At 44.5% G+C, this 15450-nt stretch overlaps 1 protein-coding gene across 1 annotated transcript in view; it reads right to left on the bottom strand.

Moving 5' to 3' along the window:
* Window positions 1-15450, bottom strand: part of Sorcs3 (sortilin-related VPS10 domain containing receptor 3) — a 634818-nt gene that overhangs the window by 417536 nt on the left and 201832 nt on the right. Inside the window, exon 2 of the mRNA NM_001106367.3 lies at window positions 12367-12434. Coding sequence (NP_001099837.2) covers window positions 12367-12434 — 68 coding nt within the window. The remainder of the gene's footprint in view (window positions 1-12366; window positions 12435-15450) is intronic.

Here is a 15450-nt window from a genome sequence, read left to right as displayed (position 1 = left end):
GAGTTGGGATATGTTTCTGCCAGGATAACTAGCAGATATCTTGGGGCACTGGGGTGCTGGACTTAGGGGGATAAAAGACAACCCTACTTTTTTATTTTTTATATTTTACAACAACACCACCAGTCAGAATTGCTAAGATCAAAAACTCAGGTAACTGCAGATGCTGGTGAGGATGTGTAGAAAGAGGAATACCCCTCCATTGTTGCTGGGATTGCAAGCTGGTATAACCACTCTGGAAATCAGTCTGGTCCTTCCTCAGAAAATTGGACATAGTACTACCTGAGGATCCAGCTATACCACTCCTGGGCATACACCCAAAAAATGTTCCAATATACATCAAGGAGCCATGCTCCACTATGTTCAGAGCAGCCTTATTTATAATAGTCAGAAGCTTGAAACAACCCAGATGCTCTTCAATAGAGGAATAGATACAGAAAATGTGGTACATTTACACAATGGAGTACTATCAACTATTTTAAAAAATGAGTACATGAAATTCTTAGGCAAATGGATGGAACTAGAAAATATCATTCTGAGTGAGGTAACCCAGTCACAAAATCACACACATGGTACGCACTCACTGATAAGTGGACATTAGCTCAAACGTTCTCAATACCTAAGATACAAGAAGAAAGAAGACCAAAATGTGGATGCTTCCATCCTTCTTAGAAGGGGGAATAAAATACTCATGAGAGGAAATACAGAGACGAAGAGTGGAGCAGGGACTGAAGGGGAGGTCATCTAGAAACTGCCCCACTTGTGTATCCATCCCATATGCAGCCACCCAACCCAGTCACTATTGCTGATTCCAAGAAGTGCTTGCTGACAGAAGCCTGATATGGTTGTCTCCTGAGAGGCTTTGCCAGAGCCTTACTGGTACAGATGAGGATACTTGCAGCTCACCATCAGACTGAGCAAGAGGAACACAATGGAGGAATCAGAGAAAGGACTGAAGGAACTGAAGGGGTTTGCAATCCTATAGGAAGAACAACAGTATCAACCAACCAGACCCACAGATTCCAGTTACTAAATCACCAACCAATGAGTACACATAGAGAGATCCATCCATGGCTCCAGCTGCATATGTAGCAGAGAATTACACTGTCTGGCCTCAATGGGAGGAGAAGTCCTTGGTCCTGTGAAGGCTTCTTTCCCCAGTGTGGGGGAATGCCAGAGTGTTGAGGTGGGAGATGTTGGGTGGGAGTGGGAGCATCTTCATAGAAGCAAGGGGAAGGGGGATGGGAGAGTGGGAAAGGAGATAAGATTTGAAATGTAAATACATAAAATATCCATAAAATAAATATTAAAAAAAGAAAGCAAAGCCAGGATGTCCAGCGACTGTGGCATCTTGAGAAACCTAAAATTTTCCCATCTCTGTGGCTTTGTTTCATTTCTCTCTTCCTCCAAATGCCGGGCTGTCTTAGATTCCTTCCAACAAATACAATATGTAACTGAAGTTGGGGTGATTTTTTCCCCACTCGTGACAAGAAAGCCTTTTCAATGTCACCTGACTCCCCATGGAGACTTAGACTCCCCAGCTGCCAACTTACCTTCACAAGGTTTACCTCCAAGTAGAAGTCAGGGCCTGAGACCAGCCTCTTGTGTCAGTGCTCTCTAAGATCAATGTTAATTGCCCAATCAGACAGGCCTGATGCTGACAGAATGGGGGCTAATTAGTAAGTGCCAGAGCCCATTGCAATTATTAATGGCTGTCATTTATAATGATGAAGGTGCAGCTGTGGGCTTCTGGAAGTCTCTGTGCTTGTCACTCTGAGCCAGACATAGGGAAAATGGGCAGAGGGAAGCTGGTGAGCCAAGGGAACGAGTTCCCATGATTCTTACAGATGCCAAGATGGCCATGAAGTCTCTTAGGTCAATGACTAATTAAGAAGAGAGCTCTTTGAAACTGTGGGTTCCTAGACCTTGGCCCTAGAAATCAATTCATTGGGTTTGGAAAGAGGCCCAGGAAACGGACTTTTCTTAAATTTCCCAGGTGATGCTCATGATTCACCTAAAGTGAAAATCATTTAGACAAAACATCCAAGTAAACCAGTTTCTAGTCCCCAAAGAATCCCTTATCCAAAGATGTCTTATGAAACACAGTACCAAGCAGAAAAGGCCAGGCATGATTGTTAATACCTCAGCAGAAATAAATAGCCACTGGGCACTGAATTTAGGTCCCAGATATGAAATCACTGACAGTCAATCCCCTCACGGCCTTAGTTTATCCATCTATGAAATGGAATGTTTAATTACATGCATCTCACATCCATAAATGTGAGGGGCTTTTCAAATTTGAGGGATTCGTTGAAAGAGAGAACACTTCAAAAGATAATTGCATTGAGCTTTAAGACTTAACTTTAGCTTCGGCTCGGACATTATGCGTGGAAGCAGCAGAAAGATATGAAATGCTTCCCCGAAAGCTTAGCGAGTTCTATAAAGAAATCTCACTGACATGTGACAGACTGTAGCTGCCACTTATCAATTTATTGTGTCTGGGGCAGTGATCTTTATGGTGAAGCTGCCAGAAGCCTCCTAATGGCGTGAACTTCCATGTCCAATAAAGTAATTGGCCACCGAACGATGGGAAGGTAACAATGAAAGCTTGGCTATCTAATCTTTATGGTCGTTATATATACAAGCAGGAACGGGGTGTATAAAATCTACTCTCCTATAAATGTGAAAATAGATAGGCTCTCTGCGAATTTAACTTTTTTCTCCCGTTCTTGGCTTTAAACCACTTTCCAAGAGCCCACCTATCATAGTTTTACACATGTGGACATCTGGCAGGGACATAAATTAAAGTCTACCTTTGAGAGTAGGGAAATGTATTCATTTATAAATGTTATTTTAGAAGGGACTGTCTGGTCTTCTCACTTATTAACTTCATTAGAAGGCTAATGAATCTACTGCTGAGAAAATGAGAGGGAGCTCGGGCTGCAGAACGGAGGAGGGAGCATTCTGCACCCCTTCTCCAAAGGCTGCGGTTATCTGTGGTTGTGATAAACAGGCACTGAGCAGGCAGAGGAGGGAAAGCAACATAAAATGGCAAGCACCAGACACAGTCCATACATGCAGCATTGGACACGAATCAACAGACACAGTCCATACATGCAGTATTGGACACGAATCAACAGACATGGTCCATATGTTCAGCATTGGACACAAATCAAGATGTATGCATGACAGGGTACTGGCTAGTGGAAGAAAACAGACCAGGCTGTAAGAAGATGCTTTTTCACATAATACATGGTAGAACAGTAAACCCATAATCCAAATCTACCTCTCCAGTGTTCTCGGGTGTCAATTCCCCAGTGAAGATGTCTGGTGACCTAAGACTCAGAGCAAACTCCTCTTTTCTGCAATTTAGAACAAGTGCTTCCATAGAATGAAGGGTGTCCTCTTTGTTTAATGAATCTAAGCTGAATAGTTTGGACAGGTGTTCTGGATAACGCCTGCCAACCGACTAGTAGCCATGAAGGAGCAGCAAGTTAACAGGGTGTGTTAGGATGCTGATACTCAGATTAAGACTTAACCAGCAGGCATCTTAAGGAGAGTGAAGGTGGCTGCATGTGGGACTAGGGATGCCATCTCAGGAAAGGAACCAATGAGCATGATAAATTTCTCTCTGTGCTCCCTATTTGACAGCCCAGGATGGCAGGACCTGTAGACTCAAGAGTTGAAAGAATCTGACCTTAGGACAGAAGGACAGTGTGGTGTCCATACTACATAGCAGCAGAGCTAGTCCTTATACCCACCTTTGTTTAGCTCAGCATTTTCTAGCCTTACCTGGAAACCAGAATAAATAACAGAAACTTTAAAATTACAAATGTCAGCGCGTGAGTCATGTGCACTAAACTGGAATCCCACGGATGCGGCCAGGAACCTACCTTATTCTTTTTTTTCTTATTTTATTTTAACGCGTTCTATACTACATTAGAGGGTAGTGCATGGTCCCTCTCTGCCTTCCATGCCATTTATGTGAGGAATAGCAAACCTCTTCAGTAAAGGTAGCTTCCCCAAAATGAAAAAGTCCCTAAAAGACAGTCAGTGCAGGGAGCTGGAAATCAGTCCTTGCATCTTGTACCCAGGATCATCACGGTCACCGTCACCACTGACGCAGCCACTGTACCCAAACAAAGGCATGCAGTAGTCTTCACTGTCCAAAACTAAAAGAAGACACCGCAAATCCCCTGTCAAGTGACAACACATTATGCCTCTGCGCATCCGGACCTTTTCACTTAAAACTTGCAGCACCATTTCACCTGGATCTTAGTGGCAGCATCTGGGCTTAGAGTACCTGACCAAACAATGATCACTTCATCAGGTATCGACCTGATGGTCAAAGTTCTGCATTAAGCCCATCTGTTCCAGGTAGCTCCAAAAAATGTGATGGGAAATAAAGCCTGCCCTTCATATCTTCAGGTTTATATCCAAGGTTCAACCCAGTCTCACAACAATTTAGAAAAAAACAGAGTAAATACCAACCCATTTGTTACCAGTGTTCCCTAGATGACATAGCATAACCACTGCCGTAGCAAGGTACCATAAGCTACCTAGAGATATTTTAAGATACATGGAAAGACTGTGTAAGCGCTGCTGGTTTTTACGTATATTTTATAGAGGTGGCCTGAGAATCCATTGAAAATCCTTCAAGAGCTCCACTACTGACAACAGGAAGGGACACATTTTTCTCTAAGGAGGCTCAATCCTGCAGAAGTGGTAAACTGTTCTATTACTCAGCAGGAAAGTATCGCTGGTGAGGATGTGGGGAATGCGGACCTCTTACACACCAGTGGCGAGGATGCAAATGAGTGCCTGAGGCGGAAGTTCCTCGGGCACACTGTAAGTAGAGCTCGGATGTGACTCAGCTTTACCATGTCTGGGTGTGTATCCAAAGGACTAAAAGCCAACATGTGACTGTCATACCTGCACATGCGTGCTGGCTGCTGTTTACAACGGTGAAGACATGGAACCATCCTCGATGTTCATTAAACAGATTGTTCTGAATGGGTTCGAATGTGGTATATATTCATAATGGAATCTTACCATAAAAATGTCTGCAATCACGATGTTCACAGGAAAGTGGATGGAGATCATCATGTCAAACAGAATAAGCCAAGTACATAAAGATTAAAGCCTGCCTCTTTCCCTTCATATGTGAATCCAGATTTAAATGTGTTTACATATACATGGATAAGTACTACATAAACATACGCACAAGAGGATATGTGCATTGTGTGCACGTGTGGTGGTGTGGATGTGGGGTTGTCTGTGTAGTTCAAGAATGCAGAAAGTGAAGTGTGGCCAGGGAGGAAGAGAAGTCAAGGATCTTTTCAAGGATTGTGCGAGAAGAGAGGACTGTTGATAGGAAGGAAGGATCTCATCCAGAAGGTTCCAGAGAGGACTAGAAGAAAGGGTATGAACAAAGTGTAAATACACACATGTACATCCATACACATATACACATGTATACACACATATACATGTGTATATATATTATATAACACACATACACACATACACATATACACATGTATACACACATATATACATGTATAAATATAATATAAGATATATGCAAATGCCATGATGAAACACATCACTGTGTACACAAACATAAAAAAATTAAGAGGCTTAGGAGTTGCCTTTTTGGGTAAAATGCACGTGTGTCCAGATCCCCAGCATGCATATTTATAGAAGTCTGACATGGTGGTGTGGTCTGAAACTCATCAGCCATAGCTCAACCCCATTGGCCAGCCAGTCTTGCCCAAAGAGCAAGTTCCAGATTCTGTAAGCAATTTTGTCTCAAAAACTAAGGTGGAGAAACAGTTAAAAGAAAGATACAGTGACATCACCTCCTGGTCTCCACAGGAGTCTGTGTGGGTGAGCAACACCTACACACACACACACACACACACACACACACACACACACACGTATGCATGCATCACACAAACAAGCACACTTTAAATAAAACCTAGCGAAGTAGCAGGTGTGTCATACCAACCTTCTCTTCAATCCATCCCTACCGTTGCTCTGCGCTGTTTATGGAAAGGGTGGAGGGAAGCTGAAGAGCCTCTAGAGCAGAGCAGCTCATGGAAGAAGGCGGCACACTTCATGTGCATGCACATAGTCTTGCACACACCTGCTTCCATCCCCTATGTGTAAACATCTTCCGACCAAACCAAACATCATGCCCTCCTTATTCTGTAACTCCCTGCAATGTACACAGGGCTACTTGCACAATGGATGCTCGACCGATATCTGTTCAATTGAATGTTCTGTGACGCATTCAGGACTTTCCATCAGATTCATTACCACGGAGAGCAAATAGGGAAAGGTCCAGGTTCTACAGAGAGGATTTCACATCCCACATCAGCCCAGCCCTCGGAACCTGACACATGAAGAGCCTAATGAATAAGACAGAAGGCTTTTAATTAACAACCTAGTGAAGAAAAATATGTCATTCCAACTGCAGTTCTGTTTCCATTAGTTCACGGAGATTCGGCGGGAATTCCACCAAGGAATTGGGTGAGCAGCTGTAGAAGGAGGGAAGCACATAAATAAATCATGAGTGTCATTAAAATTTGTAAACTAATAACTTCTGGGAAGTCTTAGCAATTATCGTCAGGGTTTTCTTGGCAAACAGAAAATTAATAAATCCAAAAGGTCTCCATTTTATATTTAAAAAGCAGCATCCCTGAGAAAGGTCACTGACAGAACAATTAGAGAGGAAATAAATGGCTCAGACAACTGCTCAAGAAGCAGATGAAAAGCCACAGATTCCCAAGAGGCAAGAGAACAAGACAACTCAATATGAAGAAGAGGGCAGCAAGGAGGGGTTGGGGTGAGGCTTGGCTAGAGGCTCCCGGAAGCTCCACTTGGATGTCTAAGACTTTATAAGATGAAATTTAAATATTTGTGCATGGAGAACCCAGAAACACCTAAGGCACGTGGTCCACAACCAGAGAAGCTCAAAATGTGAGGATAAATCGTCAGTGAAGTGTAATAGTGCAAAGCTGAAAGCGAGCAGAGAGGGGACACCCAAGGCAGCAATGCCGTAAGGGTCTCCAGCAGGATGTGCCTGGTAGGTAAGCAGGCTCCCTCCATAAACATCCTAACCGGGAATCCCCACGATCTTTGAGGTACTCAGAAGGCAAACTCCCGGGAGGAAAGCCTGAAGTCTAAGAGCTTTTCTGTGAAGAGAATGGCTCCCATTCTGCAAGGGGGTAGTTGAAAATATAGCAAGAAAGAAGAAAGACGAACATCAAATGTCTATCAAATGCTTAAGGGATATCATTCATTCATTTATTTATTCATTCTTGGCTCTTTTATGCCTTATTAACTACAGATTCATATAAACTCTGAGAACCCCTAACCCAATACCCAGAAAAAAAGCTTCTGTGGACAAACCACAATTGTGGAGACCCCAGTTTTGAAGATCTTACATGTATGAGAACCTCACTCATGCCTTGTATCTTTATCTCAGGTTAAACCCTCAGTGACCTTTTTCAGAGACTACAGTGAGGATGGACAAGTTCAACATGCTACCTGTCAGGCAAAACAACTCTTAAACGTGACCAAATACTTAGAACCAAATACTTCAAGCTCCAGCAGTGGGTTCTGTGGTCTTATGTGAGTTTGACTTCTCCAAACAAGGACTTAAAGTGACTCTAAATGAATCAAGGGTACCCCTATGTACAGGGGCACATAGAGATGCCACAAAATCACTGAGACATGTGGATTACACAGAAAGTCTCTTCTTGTCAGCTCACAGCACCTACACACCAGTTGAGAACGTGGAAGTCAGGTATAGGACAGTTGTTTCAAGTGGACAACAACATTGAAAAAGAAATATCATAGCACTGTCCAGGAAAGTTCCTCACCAGAGTCACATGACCCAGATCTTTCAGAAGGAGCACTGTTTCTCAAAAAATAAAAACTAAATAAGTCCAGAGGCATTGATTCTTTGCACTTGAACTCCAATATGTGCTGTGTCCTTTGAGATCATCAGACATTTGTACTAAGTGACAGCTTTAAACATCCATCCCAGTGTTAGTGGAGATTAACTATTTCCACCCCTAGCTTAACAACACCAAAGAACTGCAGAAGGAATGCCACAGGACACAGAAACACGGATGCTTTTAATCATTTTGTTTGTTTAGAGGTAGAAGCCCTCTGAATTATAACCCCAGTGGGAGCAAACCATCTTGTCACACTGAAATCTGGCAGGGGGTGTCATCCTGTTAACATATCTGCTGCCCCGGCCTTCTCCATCGCCCACAAAATCACCAAGTTCACATTCAACACACTTAGCTTATTAAGCCAAACCAGGATCTGAAAGGGTGGGTGTTTAATTTAGTTTCTTTTTATCAGTCCATTGGGTGAGGGAGGAAAATCCGAGTGTTCAAGGCTCTGACTATAAACTCCGTCATTTAACTGCACACTCTATACAGGAAAAGGAAGTGAGAGTGAAGGGAGCTTGGGGACAAGTAGAGAGGACAGTAAAATGTTTGAAGCCTTCCAGTGGCCCCAGCAAACTAAGAAAGCGCCCAAAATGTAGGTGTGACATCATTTTCGTTCCTGTTCTAGCACTGAATCTCCAACGTGGGTTGTATCAACATGTGAAAACCCCGAAATCCAACGCAAAACCACGTTCTTATCTGACATGTATCCACAGGCAAAGCCCATAAATCTCTACAAATCCTCAGAATGTCACAACATATGGAGTGCATTCTGTTAACTTGCACTGTAAGAACAAGCCTGGGGCTGCGTCCCTTTGGACAACTGGGGTGGGTCGCCCTGCCATCCCATCTCACCCTTTGCCTCTTGCTTCATTCCCTCCTCACCTAGAGACCAGCAAAGTTTTCCCATTAAAAAAAAATCTTTAACAAGGCATACATCCATATTCTGATTTCTCGTAGAAAGCCCAAGGAACAACATTCTGAACACTCTCCTCTATCCTTAACTCCTGTCTTAATCCTTAAGATCATTACTAATTACTAAAGGACACAGAAAATACCCTGCAATGGCCTCGGAGTTCCCTCACATGAGACCCTACTGCAAGGGATTCCTAAAGGCAAAGTCAATAATGAAAACAAAATTCAGTACAAAACACACTGGGTTCTAATAATCATTAATAATTACAACAAAATAAGCACTTCCTATACCATACCAGTTACTGTCCTAAGTGGTTTTACATTACAATTTAATCCTTACAAGTCGCTCACTAATTTATTCCTTGAGCAAACAAGTATTAAACACCTTTGAGTGCCAGACCCCCCCCTTGAGGTGCTGGGGGCACAGCATTAAGTGGAAATAAAAAATAAATAAAATAAACAAGCCTCCCCCTCTCTAAAGCTTAGACATTAGTGGTTGTCCGTAGGCAATAAATAAATCAATAAGTAAATATTTAACATGGCAAATAGCGATTAAATACCGGAAAGGAGAAGGTATCCATGCAATGAAATGTGAAATTCTAGAGGAAAGACTCCCTCACTGGGGGAGGGGGGCTTGTAATCAGAAAGGGAAGGGAGAGAAGTATTCCCTGAGCCCTGGGACTCTAAAGCTAGAAGGGGAGGAACACAGTCACTCCAGCGAACCATGTGGTGCTTGTGATTGGAGAACCACAAGCAAAACCTACCAAGGGCACAGGTGTGTTCTTACTCTTCGAAGCCTCTATGCAGAGAAACTGCATCTTAGAGACAGCTGTGGTATTGGATGTGGACTATGACAGAGCATAGACTCAGCCCTGACCCTTACACTCTACCCCAAGACTATGTTTTTCAAGAAGCATCTTTGCTGATGTCACCATGGATCATGAAATAAAGCCACCCCGTGTTATCCAAGTGGGGCCCTCGATAGAAGGACAGAGCCATGGTCAGGGATGTGAGGAGGGAGCACTGACACAGGAGATCGTAAGGTAAAGATGAAGGCAGCATTGGAGGGACGCATTTATGAGGTCTGTGAGCAGCCTCCGAACACGGAAAGAGGTGAGGAAAATTTTCTCCCTAAAGCCAAAGTTTCCAAGGTGCCGTGAAGCCCTAACACTACCTTAAGCTCAGGCTTCTGGACTACAGAACAGAGAGAATAAGGGTCTGTGACTTTAAGTCACCCATGTGAGGTCATTTGCTGTGGCAGGAAACTAATACACGGAGGCTAAGTAAAGTGTGCAAAGGTTGAGGTCCAGTGTTCCCTCAGTGCACAAACCCACATTTAAACTCTAGCAACTGGATGCCAGGGCGTGTGGAGCAACTGGGTCGTACACTGCATCCATTATAGCACTTAGCAGCTCTCGCCTCAGAGAATGCTCCACCACTTTAGACACTGTGTCATCAAGCACCTGGGCCACGTTCCCTGGATTTGCCTGGGCCGTTCCTGGAACTAGCCAAACCTTTTCGAAAACACAGAGTGTTGAGCATAGGTGTTTCAAAACATAAGGCCAGGATTTGCTGGCTGCTTTCGTGATTGGACCAAACCGACTGCACAGGAGTGAGGCTTATGGTATCATGCAGCATCTCTGTTTGGGGGCTTTAGGAAAGGCTTCAGAGCTCTAATTCCCAGGAAGAACTGCGTGAGGAGAATTCTCCTAGCTCTCAACTGCTAGAGGTAGAAATAACTTCTATCTCTGCCAACTTTCACTGAACGGCAAAATTCGGTTACCACCTATTCAAAAGGAGGCAGGCCTCTGCCCTCTGATTAGTTGGCCCCAAAACTTTAACTGAGATCTCTTCAGTGAGATCTCTTCTGACCAGCCCTCAACGAGCTTGCAGGCAGATAATGAGACATCTCACATTCCAGAGTTCCTGCAACAAGGCCCCAGGAAACCCTCAGGACATGGCATTGGGTGCTGGGGCAGCCAGATTAGTAGCCTCTGTTTTTGGACGTGTCCTCCCCAGTGTTGACACGCTGCAGAGAAAAATGAAGGGAAATGCACAAGTCCTCCGGACCTGCAGCAGTAAGCACACAGCTCAGAGAACCAAGCCCCAGCAACCAATGGTACCATCGCCCGGTGCGTGCCTGCGTGCGGATGTGCTTGTTGGTATACAGGATATGAAAAGGGGCCTAAGGGTTTGAACACAGAGGAACTTCTAGCATCAAAGCTAAAGTCAGAGTCCTCTTACACTCCCAGCCCTTCCCCATCATGTGCCCCAAGACGGTCATCAAGTTGCCCGCTTACCCTCTTAGGGACAAGGGGTACAGGGCATACAATTCACAGAACCCTCTAGGGCCCAGTGTTTTAACTTCTTTTAAGTTAGCAAATGAACACATCAATTTTTTGAGCTGGAAAAAAATGTTTTAATAGAAGGTGGGTTTTTTTTTTTGTTTTGTTTTTTTCTGGAGCTGGGGACCGAACCCAGGGCCTTGTACTTCCTAGGTAAGCGCTCTACCACTGAGCTAAATCCAGAAGGTGTTAAGATGGAATGTGGTAACTGGAGGGGTCAGGGACGCAAAGAGAGCGCAGCCCTCGGAGCGGACTACGCGGGCCTCACAGGGGCCCAAGGAGACGGAAGCCATCGTGGAGCCTGCATGCATGGTCTGCCTACTTAGCATGGAACTCCTTCCAGTATGAGGAGGGTGCTGTCTCTTGCCTGCTCTTGGGATCCTCTTCCTTCTACTGGGTTGCCTCGTCGAGCCTTGATATGAGGGTGTGTGCCTAGCCGTGCTGCACCTTGTTATGCTGTCTTCCGTTGATACCAGTGGAGGCCTGTCCTTGTCTTAAGGAAAACATAGGATCAATGGGTGAAGGGGAGGAAAGAGGTGGGGTGGGGGGGACACTGGGAGGAGTGGAGGGAGGAGAGGCTGAGATTGGGATGTATTTTATGAGAGAAGACGAAATAAAAAGAAAAGAAAGGAAAATGGTCTCTTCGCTCTTTATAATACTTCGTGTTAACAATGCAATACGAAATAGAATCGGTATCGTTCTATTGAAAGAAGGGTGCAGCATGAAGGCCACCATGCAGATGTGAATCCATTCTGTCTACATAGCCACTGGCTTCTTGAACACCATAGGGCTTCCCAAGTGCTAGAGACCCGCCTGAGCCAGATTCACAGCCAGTGCAAGGATGGATGCCTTGGGCCAGCAGCAGTCTCCCTAACCAAGGGCCTCTGCTTCTTAAGGGGATATTTTTTCCTCTTCCTCTGACCAGCCCCGCTTCAGACATGGCAGGCTGCAGAAGCAACGAAACACCAAGACAGCTGCACAACAGGCAAGTCAGTCCTAAAGAGCAGTTTGGTCACACCCAGGGCCCTGGAGATACAAGTCCTATATTCCTTCTGAAACAGTCTTCTCAATGGTTTGGCTTACATTTCTCCCCAGACAAAGCAGGGAGGGCAGCTTTAAGATGGCCTTAATTCACTTACCTCCACAGAGAACTCTCAGTCACACTCCCCAGGTTGAAGTCGTAGAGCTTTGTCAGGATCAGTATGACCTGCAAGGGGTAGGGGTGAGGGAAGAGAAGAGGAACAAAGGGGAAAAAGGAAGCTTACTTTAGTTTGTGTAGCAGTATACACACATCTAATATCACCCAGAGGAGGGCTTAGCATTTATCCGCTGAGTTTGAGGAGTCTTATAGGATCAAGCAAGGGGGAAGAAATTATTAATTTAATGCACCCCCCAGTAACTGGTAGCATTTATTTTAATCCTAACAGTGCTTTGCATTTTAAATAAAACATGCCAAGAGGAACTACTTGAGCACTAGCAGTGGTCTCTACACATCTGTCCTTCTGCGAGGTCAGGCCCAGGCCAGCTGGTTTTGTTCACCACCAAGGCCACCCAGAGATCAGAACACTCACCCCCCCCCTCGTCTGATCTCAAAAAAATTCTGGTGTACAAAACAGGATCTAAAAGACTGAGAACTAGGTCGACTCCTTCAAAGCAACTTTGTGTTTTCATCACACAAATACCTGAATGGCAGCAGGCTCAGTCCCCAATGTCCCCTGATGCTGCCTGCCACTGATCATGTGACAACTGCCCCCAGCTCACAGTAAGCAGGTCAATGGACTTCACTAGACTCCGGGACTCTCTTCCTGACTGCAGTTGAAGTTAGGAAACCCAGAAAGCTAGAATTGTCTCAGCTATGATTAGTATAGGACCAGAACTGGTCTGCGCTATCTGATCTGTCCCTGTCGTTCCATTTCTCCAGCTGAGAATCTGAGTAGCAGACAGTTCCATGACTGCTTCAGCATGTGCCTGGACAGAGGCTTAAGCTCAGCCTTCGGTCTACAAGAACGCCAAGTGCCCACGTCACTTTTATTAGGTGCAGCGACACGCAGGTTTGGTAATACATGCATTACCATGTATTATCCTGTTGCACGTAATTGTGTTTATCTGAATTTAATACACATCTCATTTAGCTTTTCTCGGCCCCTTCCCATTCCACAGTTAAACTCCCTCCAACTCATTTGCACAGCAGCCATTAAAAGCTCCCTGAGATAATTAATTTCTTCTTTCGGGATGAGACTTTCCATTCTAGATATCCATTTAAGAGTTAAGAAAAATAATCAGCCATTATATTGGACAGTTTATGGCACTTAACTCACAACAAAGTGTTCACCTGGAGATTTATTCTCATCTCGCACGCCATGGGGTCAGTCAGCCCTATCTCCATTTCTCCTATGTGCAGGAAGAAGTTGAAGGAAGGAGATCATGGCCTATTATGGGCCAAAAGGACTCCATGCAAGGTTGACTTGGGACATTCAATTTCTCTGTAAAAGGGGGAGACCTCGGGCTTCTCACAGGTTCAGTTATTGAAACAGCATGGATGCGTGTGGAATTATAAAATCTTCCAAGACAGATGATATGTCACTGCAGCACAAAAGCAGGGAACATGTAACATACACAGTACATTATACTTCAGGGTCACTTGGTAGCCCTTGTCCCTCTCATTCATAACTGGTTTAGTCTTTATTAATTCCAGTGACTAAGGAAGTCCCAGGATTTATCCCTATTCTTTTCAATCAGATGTATAGCATGAGCCATATAATTTCTGTCTTTTGAATATGAATACAGACAGACAGACAGACAGACACACACACACACACACACACACACACACAGACACATACACACAGCAGTGCTTTCTACCTTTCCTTTTCCCCGCATAACCATTATCAAAGTCATAGCATGAAATCATAAACACCTGTGGGCACCCATGACAAGTCCTGCAAAAAGAAGGTCACCAATACAACCAGGAAGAAGTCAAAGTCACCATCACAGGATCTGCAAGATCAAGGCAGGTCACTCCACTTCTCCTCAGGGTTATGGCCTGATAAGCTACCATTCCTCCATGCTGCTGACTGAAGACCACAGTAGGCATGCAGTAGCAGTCACTGCTCCCTGCTTTCCCAAGGGCTGTTTCCAGTCAATGACCAAGGACAATAGAGACACCAAGGCATACTCCCTTCTCGGTGACATGCGATGCCCATGAAGAATCACACTGACTTTGATGTTCACTAATAGTCTACTTTGCTCAGAACTGCATGGCAGCCCTGACTAGCCTTCCTTGTGTCATCCTGACTTGACTATTCTCTGTGAGGTCAGGCTGCTGCTTGATCCAGGAGTCACCCATCTTTCCCAGGTCCTGTCTGCTTTCTTTCATAGGCATTTTCCCTAATGAGTTCCTTTCATCAGTTCTTAGCTTTGAGCCTGCTAACTGGAGGGTGCTAACCAACATATCATTCTACAGCTTTTATTTCTGCTTCCCTTGTAGGTGAGTTCTATCTGTTCTCCTAACGTAGATACTGGTGGTCTCTACACAAGCACAAACCCAGACACTTGACACTGGCATTTTAAGGTCCTCCGTAACACATCCCAAACATACTCTTGGTCATTTTTCTAGTTTTCCAAACTTTGTCCTCTACTTTTCCTAGTGTTTTGCAGCTTTCTTAGCCATGCTCACAGCTCTGCTTCCTTGATCCTCATTCTTTTTTTCTTTTCTTTTCTTTTTTTCAGAGCTGGGGACCGAACCCAGGGCCTTGCACTTACTAGGCAAGTGCTCTACTGCTGAGCCAAATCCCCAACCCCTTGATCCTCATTCTTACACCACTGACTGTCCTTTCATTGCTCTGCACCTTCTGCCTGCTGCTCTGGAAGCAAACCAGAGTCCACTCTCCTCATCTGGCCTTTCAGGACTATTCTATTAGCTTTCTCTCCTCTGAAGTTCTGTGTCGTTTCAAACTGAGTCATATTATTTTCCCGTTATCACAATCTCCCGAGGTTCTGGGTATTACACGGGTTGCCCTATCAAAGAGATTCTGAACAACTTGAAGGTGTATGTTTTGCCCCTTTGTTCTCTTCACAACCAGGCCGAGCATTTTGAAGGTTCTTACACAGTAAGAGCTCTTGAGCCAGCAACAAATATTGATGTTGTTGGTGGAATTTCCCAGAATTCTGCCTGCCCAGACCCACAGAAGTCATGAGAGATATTTTATAGTGATTGGACTTGA

This window comes from Rattus norvegicus, chromosome 1 (assembly GCF_036323735.1).
Source record: "Rattus norvegicus strain BN/NHsdMcwi chromosome 1, GRCr8, whole genome shotgun sequence".
Lineage (NCBI taxonomy): Eukaryota > Metazoa > Chordata > Mammalia > Rodentia > Muridae > Rattus > Rattus norvegicus.
The sequence above is the reverse complement of the archived record's forward strand: the minus strand, read 5'-3'. Positions and strand labels throughout refer to the sequence as shown.